The sequence below is a fragment of the Zalophus californianus genome, chromosome 12, assembly GCF_009762305.2.
Source record: "Zalophus californianus isolate mZalCal1 chromosome 12, mZalCal1.pri.v2, whole genome shotgun sequence".
Taxonomy (NCBI): Eukaryota; Metazoa; Chordata; class Mammalia; order Carnivora; family Otariidae; genus Zalophus; species Zalophus californianus.
In genome coordinates, this window is record NC_045606.1 from 93,742,202 (window position 1) to 93,763,033 (window position 20,832).

Here is a 20,832-nt window from a genome sequence, read left to right on the forward strand (position 1 = left end):
AGACCTGAAACCAGGGGAAAAGAAAGGGAAAGAAAGAAAAAAGAAAGAGAAAAAAAAAAAGAAAAAAAGATAAAAACAAAAACAGGACAATACAAAAAAAGCAGAATATGATCAAATATGATCAGGCTGGTGCATAGATCAGTGCCACACACTAGATTTTGGGTGTATTTTGGTCTGTTAGAAAAAAGTGCCTCCTAAAATTTTAAAGGAAGAAAGACATATATGTACAAAATAAGGGTTGGTACAATGAAGGGATGGAAGATGACTGTAACGATGAAAATTATAAAAGATTTTATAAAAGGAATTGATAAGATAAGAAGTTGTTTGAAAAAAGAAAGAAGATTTAAAAAAAAAAAAGAAAGGGAGAGAATGTGATCAGGCAGGAGACTAGAACAAAGCTGTACACATAGTGGGCATTTTATTTAATATATACAAGAATTCTGTGAGAGGGTTATTACTGCCTCGTTGTATAAGTTTTATAATAAAGAAATTAAGGGGCAGAAAGAGTAAGAAATCTATACAGATTCACATATTGGGAGCAAAGTCAAAAACTCTAATCCAGTGGTTTACTAAATTTCCATTGCTTTAAAAAAAAACAAAGACACCTCATACTACTGCAGTCAATAAGGTCACATTTATCTACCTTCTTAAGGAACCAGCAACCCCTGCACCCTCCAGTAAAGAATTTAAAACCAAAGGGACCATATTCCCTATATGCTCCCTACTCCCACCCCAGCCCACTGGGCCTCTTTTTAGAACTTTCACAGAAGTATGTCCTCATCCTGGGGGAAATTTGGGCTGTCTACTGGGAAATTACTAGATGTCTACATTTCCTGACTATAGAAGTCTGAAATGTGTTCTGTCATAAAACAGGATGTGTGGCAACCATAATCTTCCCTTCTCAAAACAGAAGGGTTGTGGTTTTCTTTCTGTTGTCTGGATTCTGGGACTTACCTTTGGTGTAGAATTCTGTTTTCTTTCTTTATCTACCATAGACTCAGCCTCTCCCCCCAACACCTGCCTCAACTGTAGCCTTTATTCCTTGCTACTACCACATCCAATGCACCCCAAACACAAATTATTTCTGGTAACTTCCTTCAAGCAACTTCTAACACTTAATGTATTATCTCATTTTTTAAAAATTATATTTTTATATATAAATAAATTTTATACAATGGCCATGCTAATTGTATAAAAATTATGAAGCCTAGGAATATAGGAACAGAGCTTAGTACTGTAATAGACAATACAACAATAATTTTCTTCGTCATACATCTGATGATATACACAGTCATTGTGGTATGCTGTTTTTAGACACAAACGGTGAGAAGTTTACTTAGAGGACTATAATTTCCATTAGTTTAATACAGTCCTTCATTATGGCTTAATTCTTGTTACTCCAAACACAGAGGTGTCTCTTTTTTCCTTTCCGTTTACTGAGGAGGGTATGTGGTTGATATTTTGTTGCAAGTGCTGAGAATAGCCAGGATGCCCCAAGACTTTTCTTGCCTTTCTTCCAGTATGGCCAAATGAACTCTGTTTCCTTCTGCATATGATTTCCATTTGTCTCTGGTGTTCCCTCCCTACTATATGCCTACTTCTTGCCTATACCCTATGTTTCCTTGAGTCGTCCTCCTCTTTTTTACTCCTTGGTCAACTGGACCAGTTCTAAGTTGCTGTGATGCCAATCAGTATAAGGCTGTGACATCTTTTGGTCACAAGGCTGTACCTGGTAGCAGGGTCTCTCTAAACTGCAGGCAGGAATATCTTGTGACCACTGGAACCCAGGAGACTATTATTAATTCTTAAAATACACTCAAAAAGCATGGTCAGGTAATAAAATCTACTAAAATGGAGATTCAGGTCAAAACCAGGAAAATTTAAGCCTGAGTGTCTTTTCAGGGCTTTGTTGAAAAACATTGATCAGTTTGCTTGGTCATCTTGGCTGTCTGGTTTTCAAAGGGATTCCTGGGAGATTCCTGACCTGGCCAGACCCCTGTCCATTCCTGTGAACAATGCTTTCTCTGCTCCAACCTTGGCTCCAGGAACCCTTCCCTAGGCCTGGCTTCAATTCAGACTGAGGAGGGCCTCTGCTATCCCACCTGAGGTAGGGGTGGGGGAGCATGTGAACGAGGGTCCCTTGGGAATAGAGGTGCAGTCAGGAAGCTGAGTTTATCTCTCTTCTACCCCTGCTACTCTCTAAATATTGTTTTTACCTGCTCAGTCTGCAGTTTCTCCTCAGTAGTAGGGGCATGTGCTTTGAGGATAAAACAGACCCTGGCAACAGCCTAAACCCTGTTGATCAGTCAAAAATGCTCAGTTCTGTGGAAACAGACTTTGTCACTATATCAACTGAGTTGTCTCCATAAAATGACCCTGTCTCCTGGACATGGCTAGCACCCAGTCCCCTAAAGCAGAAGATCATTTCCCTACATAGGCAAGGACCTCTCATCATAGATAGATGGGTCATTGACTAGATGCCTGGTGCAGATCTAAGTGTCATGGGTGTGACACAGGAAGTGGAGCCTCGGGGGAGCTGCTGGCCCAGAATGGGGAGTTTGCCTCTGTTGTGTGTATGCGAGTGTATTTGTGGAGGGGCCGTGGAGCAATTTGTTAGGGAGCTCTGTCAGTGACCTGTGAAAGACTGATACACTAATTTGATATTCTATATTTCCTGGACCAATCCCAATTATATATTGTTTGCTTTCTCCAAAAGCATATTTGTCATTCTTGTCAGAGGCCACAGAGAACTGCAATCATTTGGCTGCCTTCTCACAGATCCAGCGGAAGTTGATGTCACACGGCGCCGCATCGTATGTCTTTGTTAGGCCTATCGTCACACAGTTGAAATTCTGATGTTGATTGGTAACACTAAATGGGAGAGAAAGTGTGGTGAAAGCCAATTGTTTCAGCCCTGGCTTTACTGAGTCCAGCCCCTCCCTCTTCCATCCCCAAATCCAGCTCCACACCCGCTCTTTCCGGACTCAGGGTCTTGGATTAACTCACTCTTGTGCTTGGTTAGAAACATCTCATCTGCCGTTTCCTCTCAGAAATATTGTTTTCATACTGCATAGGCTATGTTCACAGCAGGAGGAAAGAGAGGAGGAGGAGAGAGGTTGCTCTTCCTTTCATAGGCACCAGCTGGCTTTAGGAGAAAGTGTGTTGGCCTTCTCCCACCTCTTTTTCTGTCATTCAGTCTGACTGGAAGGAGTCTGGTTTCATGGAAACGTCATGAGTTTTGGAGTCAAGGGGATGTGGGATGAAATTGTGGCTCTACAGTTTCCCAGCTTGACGATATTCAGTACATTTTTAAACCTCCCAGCTTCAATTCAACTGTTCAATGAGGATGAATAAAAGCTTTTTCTACAACATCTTTGTGAATACTGTAGGAAATGACATGAGTAAGTACTTAGCAAGTGCCTAACATTTAGTAGACATTGAGCGAATCTTAATTTCCTTATTTCTGTGAGAAGCCCAGTTATAGGCTAGGGAACTCTCTGTCTGACTCAGCGTCTTCATATGTACACCTGGAATGTCATGTTCTCCACCAGTACTTTACATAAAGAAGCCCCATCTGGGGAATTTATAAGAACTTAGTAATAAAGTATGGTCTGTGGGTTAAAAGAGACTTATGAGATATATCAAACAAATGGTATGTATATGGGTTTGTTTGGATCTTGATTTCATCAAAATAACTCACTGTATGACTACTCTTCTCTCTACTTACAAATGTTTGATATCTTTCTTAATAAAAGTTTACCAAAAAATGTGTCTCTGGAAATAGATGAGTTGGAAGAAAGGAGAGGAATAAAACAAAAAAACCCAAGTCTCATCCTTTGTGATATTCCAGGACAAACCCACTGAATCTCAGGTCAGGTTTCTTTAGGTGAACTAAGATCCTTAGAAAAATGTGAGATATTCACATACTTGCCATTGAATATGGAGTTGTCAATCCAACGCCAACTGTTCTTTGCTTGCTGGTATAAGCCAATAAAATACTTCTCAGCACCAGTTTTGTCCTGGAGAAATTTCTAGAAGTTAAAAAAAATAGTTCAACAAAAAGTTTTTTTGCTGCTGTCTCCCTTTGCCAACCCTGATTATATCTGATTCTGGGAACATGGAAGACTGATAAAGGACTCTGAGGCTGGCTATAGCTGGCATTCACCATAACCCCTAGAGTAGTTTTCAGTAGGTACAGCATCAGGATCACCTGGAAGTCTTGCTAAAACACAGCTTACTGGGCTTCTGGTTCAGTAGGTCTGGTATAGGGGACCAAGAATTTACATTCCCAACAAATTCCCAGTGTGATGCTGATGCTGCTCTTCAGGGATCACATTTTGAAAATGAAGAGGAAGGGTACTATATGATCTAAAAGAGGGCAATTTTGAATACTTCTTTTTTATTTGGAATACCTCTCTGTATAGGATTATTTCATTGCCAGAAATTTTACATTCCAAATGAGGTTGGATCAAGTGAATCTCTTGAATACTTCTCAAGGCAATACAGTTAGGGAGATTTAAAAGTGTGTTGAGAAATAATCAGTGGTTTTTGAGTATTTGCTAAATTGGCACCAATCCGTGATATAATAGTTTCTTTATTAAACTAATGAATCACAGATCACTCCAGCTTGAAGTCTGGGAGTCCCGGGGCTCTTTCCTGTACTCTTCACATATCTCCTGTGATGAGTGGATATCCAAATTCACTTGTATATTCCCTCCGTCCCCAGGGCTATTGCCTTTATTCCTCCTTTTCCTATATTCTCCTTCCCTGAAATATCTCATTTCATTATCCTTTAATATTAGTTACTGTACTTACTCATTTAACAAAGATTTCTTGAGTGTCCAGTGAGCCATTGAACAAGACTGGACATATGGAAACAAATTGGTTTCTCCTTAAAGAAATTATGATCTAAAACAAGGGTTGGCAAAGTACGGCCAGTAGTTTAGCCTGTTTTTGTAAATAAGGTTTTAATGGAACACATCCAGGCCCATTTTTACGTGTCATCTATGTCTGCTTTTGAGCCACAAGGGCAGCATTAAGTAGTTATGATGGAGATCTTATGACCTGACATACATAAAATATTTACTCTATGACCATTTAAGAAAAATTTGCTGACCCATGGTTTAAAATAAGGGTTCTTAACCCTTACCTCTCTTACACTAAGTCATGGTTGGTTACCAAGGGGATCTCTGAAGCTGTTAGAACTTTATTCAAACTATCATGCTAATGCAGTGTTTCTGGGATTCTATAGATTTCTGGATATTTCTATAGATTTGGTCACCATTTAAAAATGTCAACGATCCCAACATGGTGAAGATTCACTGGTCTAATACGAGAAGATAGAGGAGTTAACCAGCATGGTGGCAAGGTGTCCTAGGTGTAGTGCTGGTGAACATGTACTAGATATAGCACAGGCAGAAAGGAGGAAGTGATCAATTCTACATGGATTTGGGGTTTTCTAGAAAGACTGCAGATGAAGTGATCCTGGAGATGGATTCTGAGAGATAGGGGAGGGCGTGGGTCAGGATGGACTTCCTGGAGGAGGGAGCATTGGATCATAGACAGACTGCAGAGCAGCCTGGAGCATTTGAGGAACTCTAAGATGCTTAGTGTGGTTGGGCAGAGGTAGAAGGGAGGTGGGTGGAGAGATAAGACTGGCAAGGAGGCAGATGCTAGGCTGTACAAGGCCTTATATGTCATGCCTGGTAAACCGGACTTTAACCCAGTTTAATTTGTAAAATGGCACAGACAGTTTAGAGGCTTAGAGATGTTATTATGTGGGTTCTATGGAGTATAGGTAAGAAGGGACAAAATCAGGAGCAAGGAGAGGAGTTAGAAGAATTCTGAAGAAATCCAGGTGAGATATGAACAATTTACTGTGGAGAGAGAGAGGAAAAGACTTGGTTAGCAGCTAATTTAGGGGAGAAGAGAAGAGGTGAAGTCTCAGAAAATCATCAGCATTCAATCTTGGGTACCAGTCATGGTTCCAATACTTGGAACACAAAAGGAGGAACCGGGTGAGGTAAAATATAATTTGGCTCAGTTTTGAAAATGGTGAGTTTGTGATGCTTTTTGAAACATCAGAGTGGATTTTGATATACCGTTTGTTCCAGAGATGACTAGCTGGGGATACAGACTTGAAATCACTAGCAAATCCTTGGTGTGAGGAGATTTTTCTGGAGAATGCTACGTATGACACTTGAGATGCGCCAGAACTTGAGGGTTGAGTAGAGGGAGAGGATGTCAGCTTCCTCTACTCAACCCTTTATTCCTCTCTTCTCTTCTTTTCCACTCCCCTGTCCCCCACCCCACATTACTCTTGGCTTTCTACTATAAGGCATTTTCCCTTCCCATCTGTATACTTAGCCTCAGAGGCAGCATCCTGACCCCTACTCTTTGTTGGACACCTGTTACCAAGACTCAGAGAGGGCCCTCTTATGAATTCTCCTCAACCACAGGAGGACTTTATAGAGGAAGTGTGAAAGATGGAGGGCAGAGAAGCAGGTGTGCAGTGTCTCCCACATGCCTAGCACTCAGAAGATGCTTAGGATTTGAAGGAGAGGCAACTATAAACTAAAATAACTTATGATCTAAAATTGATTAGAATGTGGGTTTTAGAGTTGGTGAGATCTCAATTCAATTCTGTCCTGTCACTTAGGAGGTGTATGACCTAGGTCAAATTATTTTTCTGTGTCCTAGCTTCCTCATATGTAAAGTATGGATAATAATAATACCTCCTTGGAATCCTTAGGAGGATAAAAAGAGATAGTAAAATAAAGGTTTTTGCATTGTGTTAGCCATCTTTATTATCATAATTATACACTGCAATCCCAATTCTATGACCTGATTCTTTGTTTTTCATATGGCTAATTTTGTTAATTTGCATCTTCCTTATTTATGAGGCCAACTTGGATGATACATTAGCTCTAATTCACAAATATGAAGTATTCTATAGTTTTTAAACAACTTTTAAGCACATTTGGTCATTCCCTGCACTTTAAATATCCTGGCCCGTCCCCAGGATACCAGTGCACTGCTAAGCCTCATGGAAGAGACTATAGAGTGTGGATTTCCCTAGCTCAAGTGATCTGAGGCATACACCCCACTACTGAGAAGAGTCTCCCACCACCAGATTCAGAGCAAGGAGCTTGGGCTCTCAGCCAGCCACCTCTCTATTCCTCACCTCCACCTTGCCCTTGCTCCATCAATCAAATTGCCCCATTGCCCCACCATCTCGTCCTGCTGAGGCTGCTGTAGGGTGGGCCACTTTACTGTACCCCCCTAATGCTCTCACCAGTTCCCCTGGCGTGTCCACAATGGCCAAAGTGGATCCTTCTGTTTTGCAAAAGTCCCTGCTTTTGTTCCAGGACAGTTCAAAAGGGGACAATAAAAAGCATCTTCTTCGATGAAAATACCACCCTCTGGAGCAGACTAAAGAAATCCAAGAAAAGAGAGTATAGGATTAGTGGTTTGGAGTGTGAACCCTGGAACTGAGTCAAAACATAATGGGGCATGAGTTTCTTTATAGAAGTTATATCAATGCAAATCATCCTCCATCCTGGAAGAAATCCCATGCAGTCTAATCTGAATTTCCCTGTGGACAAAGTGAAGGGGACGAATTAGAAGATCTTTATGGCCCCTTTGAGCAAGAACGTTCCATAAGCAAGGAGGTAATGGGAAAAGTGTCTAAGAATTCATCACATAAGAACCTGGGATAGAGGAGAGATTATTGTCATACATTGTACCTGTTCCGGAGCTCTCTGTGGGAACTAAGCTGACATTACTGCTCCCGATAGTCTGAGGAACTAAAACAAAAAGAAAACCTGAAGGTAACTGCATTATGAGTACAACACAAACATCAGAGCAGCTGTTTGGTCCCTGCAACTATTTGTCTCTGGACAGTGGCGATGAGAAGGCACTCTTGGCCACCATTGGCTAGAAGTTTTCATTTTCTTTCTTTGAATTTTCCATCTAATTACTACCATTTTTAGTCATGCCCCACACCCCATGTCCTATTCCATATATTTTTTGGAGGGGGGAGTAGGTGTGAAATGTTGAGAAATAGAACAGGAGAAAGGAACAGGAACGGGTGAATTTAGTACCAGAAAGGAGACCTCTCATTCCTTTCCATATATGCCTTTGACGGTGTTGCCCCCTCCGCTTCTGCCCAGGTGCTGTTTGGAGCACTTCCCCTCCTGGCTGTGCACAGCATCTGTGCTCTTCTCCCCATCTCTGGTGCCCCTAGTCCCGTGTGAACACTCTTCTCCCATGGGTGGCTCTTGGCCCCACTCTCATCAGCACCTGCCAGCCCTAAGAAGTGAGGCTAATGGGAACTAGTTTCAGGACCAGGGTCATTGACAGACATGGAGGCAGGTGAATGTTCCAGAGATTTCCTGTGGGCAGAGAAGAGTCCGTTTATGTCTTTAAATATAAATAGGGGAATTGATAAGCCTCTAAGAAGCCTCATTTTTCCTGAGAACACTGGCTGGCCAAGCAGACAGTGCAGTGGCTTGGAGGCTGGTCAGACCTCTCCTCAGCTGCCCAGTTATTTGTCCTATGTGGCTGAAGACCACTTTAGTTTACCCAGACACCGTATCAGCTACTTCTAATTATATGAATGAAACATACCAGTTAGCATTCACTTTTTATTTCAGTTCCCAGTTCAAAGGCTCTTTGTATTAAAAAATAACCTGGTTTTCAGGAGAAACCATTTGGGGATTATAACTGCACAGCACTTCATAAATATTTCATGAATACTGCTTCCATACAGCTCACTGTACTAGGAGCCTCAGTTGATACAAAGATGAACAAGCAATTAACTTTCTCCTCAAGATGTATGTAGTAATAAATGTTTTAAGAGGAAGTGAGAGGGAGGTCCTCGGGAAAGTTTTAAGAGGAGGAGGGTTTAATCGGGAGAGCCATGTCTCATTCATCTCTTTATGCCACTTAGCTTCTCGCATGGGGCCTTGTGCTTTACCGAGGACAGCTGGCTGATAGCTCCTCGTTCTTACTCTTCTTCTGTTGTTGGTCTAGCAGAGTGATTGGCGTACAAAAAGTGCTGGTTACAATCTTTGAGTTTTCCTGTGGGAAGTAGGTTTTTTTTTTTTTTTCTTTTGTATGACAGTTCCTTTAGGTATACAACATGTCAGAGTTTATAAAGTCCTTTCTCATGACATTACAGTGATTATATACAAATCATTCTCATACTCAGGAGGAAAACGGAGGATCACAAACTTTGATCAGCTTAGTCTGGGTTTCCCATCTATAAAAACAGGGGAATTAATTAGAAGATCTTTTTGGGGGGGCTCCTGGGTGGCTCAGTTGGTTAAGCATCTGTCTTTAGCTCAGATTATGATCCCAAGGTCCTGGGATGGAGCCCCATGGTGGGCTCCCTGCTCAGTGGGGAGTCTGCTTCTCCCTATTTATTTGAGAGAGAGAGAGAGATAGCAAGAGAGCATGAGCAGGGGGGAGAGGGAGAAGCAGACTCCCCTCTGAGCAGGGAGCCCGATGTGGGGCTGGATCCCAGGACCCTGGGATCATGACCCGAGCCAAAGGCAGACGCCTAACGACTGAGCCAGCCAGGGGCCCCTAATACAGTATTGTTAACTATAGTCACCATGCTGTACATTAAATCCCTATAACTTATTCCTCTTATAGCAATTAGCATATCTTTATGGACCCTCCCTGCAAAAGAATTTCTTAAGAGAGGAGGCCTTGAGGAAGGACTATAAGAAGTCAGCACACAAGAACCTGGAGGCTGGGAGGAGATCATGGTCGTGCACATTACCTGTTTCACAGCTCTCTCTGGGAAGGAAGTTGACTTGACTTTCTCCAAAAATCTGTGGGACTGCAAAGAAAATCAGCTATTGGCCCAGCCCCCAAAGTGGCTGCAGGTTGACTATAACAAACCAACATCACCCAGGGGCTGCTGAAGCACCGTGACTATTACTGTGAGATCTGGAGCTCTCTGACTCAGGTCAACGAGGATGTGTATGTGTTTTTTTGTGAATGTGTTTACTTATTCGTATTCATATTTTCTTCCTGCTCTCTTACATGATAGGAATTGTGCCTTCAGCTGGGTGAAAGGAAAGACACCTCTCTACCCAATTGTTGTCTTTTACTCACATTTCCTTCCTCACTTATGTTCCCTACTGGTTTCTGGGGCTGGGGAAGATTTTCACAGCTACAGCGAAACCCTTTGATACAAGGCTTCTCCTAAGTGTCTGGATAAAAGTTTCTATGGACATAGAGGGAAATTTGTCCCCCAGTAAAATCCCATTACCTCATCATGCAGCTCTCAGCCTCATCATTGGGTTGAACTGACACTGATTTTCAAGTTTGAGGAACAATAACAAGCACTGATAAGTATTTCACCTCAGATTGCCCAACTAACACTGTAGCGGCAAAAGCTTTGTTTGGTATTCTGTCAGACACTAGTCAGTTCTATATCTCCAAGGCAGTCCAAGGGACCCAGCCCATTGCGTGTGCTGGGGAGTGAGAAGAGCATTGTCAGTTCCCCCACACTGGGTCATTGCCCTCAGGTGGGAAGACTTAGGCGTGTAGCCTTTATATTCAACTTTGCATTCTGAGAGGAAAGTTAAAGAACAAGACAGTATGGGGTTGGGATAAGAGGTTGCTCAAATACTCACAATAAAGCAGAAATAAGGTCATTCCAACAATTTTAAGCACCACTATGACAAGCACAGAGATTATCATGTGCCAGTTCATGATGAAGGCGATGAGGAGGCCTGTGGGAATTAGATACTGTGTTTTGAGAGAGAGAGAGAGAGAGAGAGAGAGAGAGAGAGAGAATCACTTTAAAGATCTGGGAGCAAGTCTTCCTTTCTAGCAGGACGCATGCTTCTTTCTCAGAGCACCCTTGGGGGGCTTGAAAGGCAGGTGTGCCATTAACAGCTAGTTACAAGAATAAGGTCCAACCCATGCCCAGAAGACACATAGAATTTTGTACTGATTGGGAGCCTTTGAACTTGGCATGGTGCCTTTCCTTCACCCATACCTTAGCTCTAGACTTTAGCCCTATCAGTCACCTCCTAAACTCTGTCTAATGAAATAAATCCTCTCCTGGACTTTAAGAACCCTTAGCTTTGAAATGACCCTGCTCTCTAGGACCTTCTCTGTGGTCTTGGCCATAATGATTTCAGCTGTCAAAAGTCTCACTCTCCAAAAGACTATGCCAGGACTCTTACAGACAAGACAGGTGTCCCCAAAGCTCTTGGAATTGGGGAAGGGCCAATAATCTGTGCAGGGAGGACAGACAGACAGACTCACCTGCTCTCTCTTGGGAAGGCTGGCCTAGTTTGCAGGTGGGGATCTTCCTGGTGGCCTTATGCTTGGTGTGGTGGGCAGAGGAACCTTCAGAGAATATGCTCCTTCTGCTCAAGCACTGTCATTCCTTCTTTACATGGTCTTTCTATCTTGGCAGCATCCCTGAGCAAACACTTCTTCCTGTTCAGTGTTCTTGGCAATGGGAGTGGGTGGGGCAAGGAGGGGAAGGGATTTTATAGCCTTTGCAAGAGGAAGCTTCCTGCCAGAGGGTTTCTAATACAAGGGGACATTTTTTTTTTTTTAAAGAATATTTAGCTCTAGTCACTGTTAACATCCCTGGGTGTATGTTCTTTCTAGATGACTAGGTAGTGAAAAGATAGATGATAGACCGATAGATGATAGCTAGCTAGCTAGGTGATAGATACTGGTTCATTTAGAAAAATGGGATCATACTGTATACATTGTTTTGTAATCTATATACTATAGATTAAGCTAGCACTATATAAATATCCTTCCATGTTAAAATATAGATTTTGCACTTACAAATGGTCAAAATGGAAAATTTTATGTGTATTTTACCACAATAAAAAAATGAAAAAAAAAAAGGGAAAAACTGAGATTTGACTTTGGTAATCTTCACATGATATTAAGATGAAAATGCGATCTTTAGCATGTGTATTATGCAATATAACAATTTTCTTACTAAGACAATGGAATCTATAAACTGTAATTACCAAAGAGTTTGGGGAGATAGAAAACCATGCCCATACCTGTTCTTGGGAGAAATTTGGACACAGTATATAGCTAAACAGGCTTCTGGGTGTACTGTGGGTTTGTTGTGGGGAAAACAGTGTGTGTGTGGGTGGGTGGGTGAGAGAGAGAGAGAGAGAGAGAGAGAATTGAAATGGGTAGTTAAGAACTCTTCCAAGGAAGAGCAAAAATAGGGGCCATGGAGTTTACTTTCCCTCAGCTTCCAGGATCAACTATTAAAGCTGGCAAAGTATGGCACCAAAGAGATGGACTGCCTGTTTTCAGAATCTGCACCCTGTGGTGACAATAGCAGCAAAAATACCAGTGACGTAGGAACTATGACTGCCCTCTTTGGATTGATAAGCAACCATCGGTATCATAGGGTCCAGTCTGGGAAGGAAATCTAGAAGAAGGGCCTCCTATGAGCCATTGCTTGGTGTTTTGGAGTGGTATCAACATGACTATTTGCCAAAATGACTGTATTGTATACTTCACACAGAGAAAGATAAATACTGTCTCTTGAGCTTTATTTTTAGGTACACATACATTTAAATGTATGTATTTCCTTCACTCTATATTGCAGGAATTCTTTCAAGTAGTTTAGAGAAAACTTGGAAATTGAAAGAGACCTGATGTTTCCTCTTATCTTTACAGTCACAATTCTTGAAAGGATTGTCAGTTTTTACTGCCTTCTCTCCCTCCCCTCCCACTTTCTCCTCAGCCCACTCCAATCCAAATCCCACCATGACTACATCTCGAGATAATGACTCCTACTCAGTAGTTAAATGCATACAGTTTGGTCTTCATATTTACTGATCTTGAACAAGGGCCCATATCATCTTATGTTGTATACTTTTTCTTGGCCTCCACGAGTCTACATTCTTCTGGTTTCCCATCTTTCTCTTGAGCCTCTCCTTTTACTTTCTTCTCTGCCTATTCCTCAAATTGTATTCTTATCCCTCTTCTCTTCTGAGTCTCATGGTTTCAATAACCGTGCTCACGAAGGTGATTCTTAAATCTTTACTCTGAGTTTCAGGTCTGTATATTTTCTGACTGTTTCATTTTTCACTGAGATACTCCACAGACAACCTGGAGTCAACATGTCCCTAAATGAATTAATCCCTACCCTCTGCTAAAGGGGTTCATCCTCTTATGTTCTCTCTCTCGGAACATGAAAACCATCTCTTCAGTTGCCCAAATCATAAAATGTGGGTCTTCTCCTTCTCTTCCCTTCCCTCCCCCGCCCCTTCCCTTCCCCTTCCCTTCCCCTTCCCTTCCCCTTCCCTTCCCCTTCCCTTCCCCTTCCCTTTCCCTTCCCTTTCCCTTCCCTTCCCCTTCCCTTTCCCTTCCCTTCCCCTTCCCTTCCCCTTCCCTTTCCCTTCCCTTTCCCTTCCCTTCCCCTTCCCTTCCCCTTCCCTTTCCCTTCCCTTCCCCTTCCCTTTCCCTTCGCTTCCCTCCCCCTCCCCTCCCCTTCCCCTTCCCTTTCCCTTCCCTTCCCTTCTCTTCCACTCAGACTCCATGCCATGATGATTCTGTCTCCTCAAGGCTGTCAAACCTGTGTTCTTTTCTCCTTTCTAACGGCTACCTCTTGCTCTCTCACTGGCTCTATCCTCCATCTTCTCAACAATTTCCAGAGAAACCTCTTGCCATAATCTTGCTTCAGCAGTTCACTCTGCATCAGAATGATCCTTCTAAAATGCAGACTTGATTGTATCATTCCCCTAGTGAAATATTTGAGTAACTTTCCATTGCTATTAGAATAAGTTGTGGGTTCCTCAGTGTGGTCTATGAGTCTTTACATGTTCATTCTTTCAGCAAATGTTGCTGAGTGCTTGCCATATGCCAGATACTCTTCTAGGCACTTAGGATATATGTTCTGGTTTTTCTGTACATCTCAGGGTACCACATCTACCCATGCACTGTCTGCTAGCAACATTAAACTTCTAGTTCTTTATACACTCCTTGGATCCAAATCTTCATATATTCACCTGACATATACTTATTGAGCACATAATATGTGCAAAGCAGTAATCGAACCACCTCCCCTCTCCCAAGCACATATATATATTCTTATATACGCTCTTTAACCAGATAATTTTGACTCATTCTTTGAGTCTCAGGTTAAATGTCGCTTCTTTCAGGAAAATTTTCCTGATTCTCCTTCTTTACTCCAATTGGGCTTAAGTGCCCTTTATCCATGGACTCATGATATCATGTACTTTTTCTCTGAGGGCTAAAGGAAATGCATGATAATGCACTTGTTTGCTTCCCCTGCTAGACTCTATGAAGTCATGAAGGCAAATCCACAGTGTTTGCAACACTGCACTATGGCATTAGGCTTCTAGGCTTGTTGGATTTTTATCATTTACTCATGAGAGTGTGGTAGGGCCTATAGAATAACTTCCAATCAATTAAAAATTTCTGTAATATTCTTTGTGTGAATTAAGTAGTTTTCAATAATGATAACTTAAGAGCTAGACCATCTCTGAAGGTGCTGATTTCTGATTAGAAAATTTCATATCTTACTTAAACAACCACCCTGAAGTATGGATTGGGACTATAGTACTTCACATGATAACTAACCACCTCCTAGTTTATATAGAGTTAATTTATGTTCATACATATGATACTAATACTGTGTTATTTTAAAGTACATTGCCACTCAGACAATGGCAACAACCCAGAATTCATAGAATGCATGGAATAAACCTACTTTGGGAGCAACTAGAAGAACACTTTACTGGAACTGTGTTATGTATACCCTAACATGAAGAGTCAGAAGCTGGAGGTGAGGGGTGACTGTGGAGCCTGGAGAGGGGAAGATTTAGAGCCTGTGGGAAGGGTGTCAGGTCCTGGAGCCTACCAGAAGCAGCATGGAAACACTCACAGTTGGCTTCCACTTTATGCAGTGACTCACTGAATAAATGAGAAGTCATGCTGCAGAGGACAGTCATCCACCTGGATAACGAGGACATTACTGCATCCGTAGCCAGCTGCCGCAGCATCAGGACAAAGAAACACTATGCCCAGTAGTCAGACTTCCTGCTCAGGTTGTCTCTGGTTGGGCAAAACAGAACCGGGGGGGGGGGGGGGCGAAACTCTCCCCATGTTCCTCATCAAATCCTCTAAGATTTGACCCTTTTAATATCTAAATGGTCCCATTGTGACCTTGAATGTGGGGGAGACTCCCTAACCTCCCACTTCCAAGTTTAACCCAGAGGAAAAAAGATCAGTGGGTATGTGAGAATGCAATCACTCAAAATAAGATGAACACTATGAAGAGAGACAGGCTGTGTTTGTGACATAAAGTCACTAGCAGACACAGGAGATGCTAGAAAACATCTCTTAGGTTTTCGCTGAGATTTTAGAGAACACTGACTGATTCTATAAAAAGAATGTGCCTTCATATCATGAATTGGGCAAATGCTTTAAGATGTGGTGGCTGATGTTTGAGGCAGTTGGTGGAGTGAAGGGTTCTGAATAGCAGATTAGATACTGCAGAAAAAGAATGAGAATATTCAAAGATATCACTGAAATGTCAATTCAGAATCCACAGAAAAAGAACCAAAGAAAGAAAGGTTACTGGAGGTGGAAGAGAATATAATGTTGGATCCAGTAGAAGTTCTACATACACTGCACTTTGCAGAGGAGAGAACACAAAACCGAATAAATATAAGAGCTGCAACAGTCTAAGAAATTGTAAGAGAAAGTGTAAGTAAAAAAAGCTGAAGGTTAGGCAAAATCAACAAAAAAGGTCCAAACCTACATAAACTGGTGATTTGTTTCAAAAAGAATAAAAAGAAAATATATTCTAGAGGCCTCTGGGTAGAAAAATCTATGATGGAAGTAAAATACTAGGTTTGTTTCAGATTCTTGTTCAGAAATTCTAAGTCCCAGAAGATAAGTCAACATCTAGAGTTTTGATGGAGGTGCTCAGGAACTAATAAGTAAAATACATGACAGAGTTTGACTTAAACTTGCTCGTGGGATATGGCTGGTAGATCTCTGAACTTGGAGCCCAACCCCTGCCCTCGCCACATGGGAAGCACACAGAGCCTGTCTGTGGTCGCTGGGGTCCAGGCCTAACTGATGGGAAGTGTAATGGGAGGCAAGAGTCTACCCTTCTCTTTAGTCTGGAAACTCAGCAACCTTCAGGAGAATTCCTCAGAGCGATGTCCTTGCTCTGTGCCTGTCAAGAGAAAAATGACACCAGTCTAGAATAATCCATGATTACATTCTGGGCAATTTGACCTGAATAGCACCTTCTTAAGAGCTTCTCTTGTGATTCTCCAGTTCCTCATCTCTTGTGACCAAGTGCCCAAACAGAAAAACACTGTCACACCCCATTAGAGAGAGGTCGCAGATTGGGATCAGAGGTTGTGGACTGGCAGCCCACAGATTGCATTTAGCATGCAGCTATATTTTCTTTGATCTGTTCAGTGTTTTAAGAAATTTGAGTAAACATTTTGAAATTTGGGAGCTTTCAATAGATGTCAAGGTATCTAGAAGTTCTAACACTGCTGAGAACACATTCCCACAGGGAGCAGTGGGCTGGAGGTTAGAGCAGGAGTCAGGACTCACCGGGTCTGTCTCCGGTGACACCTCAGTGGAAAAAATCCAATTGGTAGCCATTGCCAAGTTTGCAAAGCTGTTTTTTTTTTTTTTTTTTTTCCTTAGAGTAGAGCACAAGTTTAAAGTCAGGCCTCTACTGAAAGAGGGAGAACAGAATGAGGCCATATGCTTCCAGAAAAATGGGAGAGAGAGCATTTCTTTGTGAAAAGTAAATGATATTTTATGTATTGAAAATTGAAAATATGTCTTTACCAAAAAGTAAAATTTAAGATGCCATTACAAAACAAATCAGAACAATTGCTATATAGAAAAGTTATTTGATGAAAATTTAATTAACTGAAAGAAAGAACTAGAATTTCCATAGGATTAATTTCTGAATGCAAATAAAATAGGTGATGATTTTTTAAAAAGTGGCCATAGAATCTTTTAAAATGCATTTTTGAAAGATTATCTGTGGAATGAAGGAGACTTTATATGACTTCAACAGAATCAAACACTCATGAATACATTATAGCTAGAAATACTGTGGTGTTCAGAATATTGAAGATGGCAGAGGACTTGCTAGAGAAGAATGAAAGAATCTATGATATTTTATTTTATTATTTTATTTTTTAAGCTGCTACAAGCAATTTATTTTATTTTCAAAGTCATTCTACTGCTATCAAACATCATTCTAACTGTACATGTTCAAAAGTCTAAATGTGGTTTAGAGTATTAGATTTCTTTTTTTAAATTTAAATTCAAGTTAGTTAATATATAGTGTAGTATTGGTTTCAAGAGTAGAATTCAGTGATTCATCACTTCCATATAACACCCAGTGCTCATCCCAACGAGTGCCCTTCTTAATGTCCATCACCCATTTAGCCCATCCTCCCACCCAGTTCCCTCCATCAACCCTCAGTTTGTTCTCTATATGTGATGTTTCATAACCACAGCTGATAAAAGCAAATATATAAATAATAATTCCAAGCAATAGCTATGTTCACCTGTGGCACTGAAAAAAAAAAAGCTTTTGTACTAAACTGAACATAAAACACAAGAGGAATTCTTAATCTCAGGGTGGCTGGGTGATGGACATTGGGGAGGGTATGTGCTATGGTGAGTGCTGTGAATTGTGTAAGACTGTTGAATCACAGACCTGTACCTCTGAAACAAATAATACATTATATGTTAAAAAAAGAAAAAAAGAAGATAGTAGGAAGGGAAAAATGAAGGGGGGGAAATCGAAGGGGGAGATGAACCATGAGAGACTATGGACTCTGAGAAACAAACTGGAGGGTGTTGGGTGGGGAGGGATTAGCCTGGTGATGGGTATTAAGGAGGGCACGTATTGAATGGAGCACTGGGTGTTATACGCAAGCAATGAATCATGGAACACTACACCAAAAACTAATGATGTAATGTATGGTGACTAACATAACATAATAAAATTTTTTTTTAAAAAGTATACCATAGCAAAACAAAACAGAAAAACACAAATGTATGATATTGGAGACAATATTTAACTGAAAAAAATACAAATTGAAAATTAGAAATGTTTAATTGTTAGATTATATTTTCATAATTTTATAATGTTTTTGATTTGGAACTAAACACCTAATACTTTTTCTTTTGCAGACTACAATTTTAGATTAATATTGTGCATTTTAACTAGATTTTAACTAGAAGCAATATTTAATTGCATTCTGCTTCATAATGGAAAGTAGTTGTTTTTAAGTATGGATTTTTAAAAATATGAAGAGAATGTTTGCTAAACAATTTTGAAATCAGAGAACATATGTTGGAAAGTAGTTTTTATAACTTTAGAAATTTACTCCATGTCATCTATTTCACTTCTGAAAAATTTGGCATAGAAAATAGGCTAGAATATTAGTGTTACATAAGTTTTCCAAAATCAGACTTTTTGTAGAAAGAGTGAATCTAATTTATACAATTGTGTATCTACACATGAATGTCCTAGCAAAGACATATCCAAAGTGCTTCAATGGTGTGTAATGTCAAAACAGGGCTGAGTCTTTGATGCAGTCTTTTAAAAAATGTATCATGTAATATTTCAGGTGTACAAAAAAGAATAAAGAATAATATAATAAATGCTCATCTCCTAATCCCAGAAATGAAACACCAAAACATAACTGAAACTCCTTTTGTTACTACTCACCAAGAGCAGTCCACTTCTCTCCTACCACCAGTAACCACTCTTCTGAATTTGATGTTTATAATTCTTGTGTATTTTTTCATACTTTATTACACACTTATTTAACTCTATATAATATGCTGAATATGCTGTGGTATTTTCTAGGTATTTAAGGCCTACATAGATGGGATCATACTATATGAATTGTCCTAAAACATAGTTTTCTCATTTGACAGTATGTTTGTGAATTCATCCATGTACAATTTTACTGTTGTGTAGTATACAGTTGCATGCATATGTCATGATTTATCCATCGTTCATCTATTAATAGATATTTTGGCGTTTCAAATTTAGTCAGTGTTGTAGCTGAGATTTGAAACAATCAGTCATTATGACTCTAGAACCCCCATGCTTAATTAACCACTGACTACACTATTTCCTGACTACACTATGAATTGTCTCTCTGAAAGTTTGTATCCTAGAAACAAAGAGTGGTCAGAAAAAGCATCTCTACCTGATATTCAAAGTCATTGCTCAAAGATCAAAGTGGAAAATGAAAGATACAAGATAGTGCAGTGGAAAAACCCAGGTTTACACCAAACTAAACTCTGTATAAACAACTGCTCAGTTCCATCGAGTGTTTAAGCAAGCTTCATAGGCTTTCAAATGTCACCTCCCCCAGGGATCCTACTGATCATTTCAATAATCAATTTGAGGTTGGAAATGTTTGGGATGAATGCTGGAAATCCCTAGTTTACAGATGGGTGGTTAGGTTTCTTATGCTTCCTTTGGGATATGTGCATGCATGTGCATGCTTTTACTTAGGAAGTTTTCCACTGCCTTTCTGGTCAAACCGGAAGGCGCCAGAGAACCTGAATTGTGTCTGCACTTGGCAGATGCTAGTCCTCAGCAAAATGGGGATGTACACACACTTTATTATCACTAGTTCTTTTTCAGTTTTCCTATCTCTGCTTTTGGCATCGATACCCCTCAGCTATACACAGAAAATTTGCTGAATGATTAGGAGAAGAAATTATCTGGGATGAGAGAGATTTGGGGCATTTCCACCAGGTACTTGTAGTTGTGCATATTTAGGGCCTCCTTCTTACAGAGAGCTTAGTTGACTCCTATACCATCATCTCCTCTCCCCCTCACCCCTTTAAAAGCATAACACTTTCTCAGGCAACGTTTCAGTGAGTAGCACCATTAAATACATTTTTAAAAGTTTATTTAAGCTTAATCACAAACATGTTAAGTTAAATATGTTTTGTAAACAAAATACATGAAGTAGAATAAAATGTATTATGAAAGAGGTGCTAACAATAACCCACTCTCTGGATCTCCTGTGACTGTTTATCTGTTTTTAGATTACTGAAGTTAATCCTCTGTTATTTAGATTTCCCACTGAGCCTGAGCTGGGATATTCTAAAAATAAAGCCTTTTTCTTCCTGGTCCACAGCTAACTGAAATGGTTATACCTTCTCTCTGTGTCTGCTCATGGACTTACTGGTTCCATTTATAGATTTTGTACCACTCGTTGTATCATAGATCTTTTGGTTGTAAGTGTAAGAACTGCAATCCAAACAAATTTAGGAAAAAGTAGTATGGATTGGCTCATAGATTGTGAAAAGGAATTTTACAGTGAAACCAAAGCAGGACAAGGATGTAGCTGGACTAGAAGTCCATTAGGAATCAAATAAAACCAGGTTTTGCCATACTCACCTCTTGTTTCTGCTCATTTCTGCTCGTGAGAGGAAATGGAGGAAACTAGCCATGAGAACCTGCTGGATTTCATGTCTTACAAATTTTTCTTGGATCAAGTTAGGAAAGTCCAAATGGTAGATTTTGATGGACTTGGAATGAATTAATCAAATACGATCGGGGCAAGATCCTGGTACACATCTTAGTTGGAGCATGAAGAGCAGTTATTTCTAGGAAAGAAGGTGCTAGGAAGACAATAAACAAAAATATGGTCCATTCCAACCATCCTCACTACCTCTTATCAGCTTGATCCTCCCATAACTTTATCACCTGCAAACTTGCCAGGATTTTTTTCTCTACCTTTATGACCCAATTGAAGATTTAAATTT

The 20,832-nt window shown here is 40.5% G+C and overlaps 2 protein-coding genes across 5 annotated transcripts in view; one reads left to right on the top strand and one right to left on the bottom strand.

The window, feature by feature from the left end:
- LOC113912003 (probable inactive serine protease 58) overlaps positions 1 to 10,513 on the top strand; it is a 46,746-nt gene extending 36,233 nt beyond the window's left edge. For both annotated transcript variants that reach the window (XM_027575004.2, XM_027575006.2), the window contains exon 5: positions 9,658 to 10,513. In XM_027575004.2, the coding sequence (XP_027430805.1) occupies positions 9,658 to 9,825 (168 nt within the window). In that variant the 3' untranslated portion in view covers positions 9,826 to 10,513. The remainder of the gene's footprint in view (positions 1 to 9,657) is intronic.
- On the bottom strand, positions 341 to 11,806 carry CLEC5A (C-type lectin domain containing 5A). Of its 3 annotated transcripts, none has more exons than XM_027575010.2 (7): positions 11,290 to 11,806; positions 10,650 to 10,764; positions 9,788 to 9,847; positions 7,746 to 7,805; positions 7,295 to 7,431; positions 3,928 to 4,031; positions 341 to 3,383 (listed from the first exon to the last, which is right to left on the bottom strand). In XM_027575010.2, the coding sequence occupies exons 2-7, from the start codon at positions 10,726 to 10,728 to the stop codon at positions 3,338 to 3,340; spliced, it is 486 nt and encodes a 161-aa protein (XP_027430811.1). In that variant the 5' UTR covers positions 10,729 to 10,764; positions 11,290 to 11,806; the 3' UTR covers positions 341 to 3,337. The 3 variants fall into 3 exon arrangements, 2 of the variants coding, with proteins under 2 accessions (XP_027430811.1, XP_027430810.1); XM_027575009.2 differs by having other exon boundaries at positions 342 to 2,871; XR_003516660.1 differs by having other exon boundaries at positions 2,742 to 2,871; positions 3,007 to 4,031.
- Positions 11,807 to 20,832: the final 9,026 nt, after the last annotated feature.

Bases quoted from the DNA above. Each gene is read 5' to 3' on its own strand.
- CLEC5A (XM_027575009.2), bottom strand. From the start codon at position 10,728: ATGAACTGGCACATGATAATCTCTGTGCTTGTCATAGTGGTGCTTAAA. The intron at 7,806-9,787 runs GTAATGTGCACG...TTTTTGTTTTAG, and splicing joins CAGAGAGAGCTGTGAAACAG to TTCCTCAGACTATCGGGAGC. The intron at 2,872-3,927 runs GTATGTGAATAT...TCTCCCATTTAG, and splicing joins AACTCCATATTCAATGGCAA to TGTTACCAATCAACATCAGA.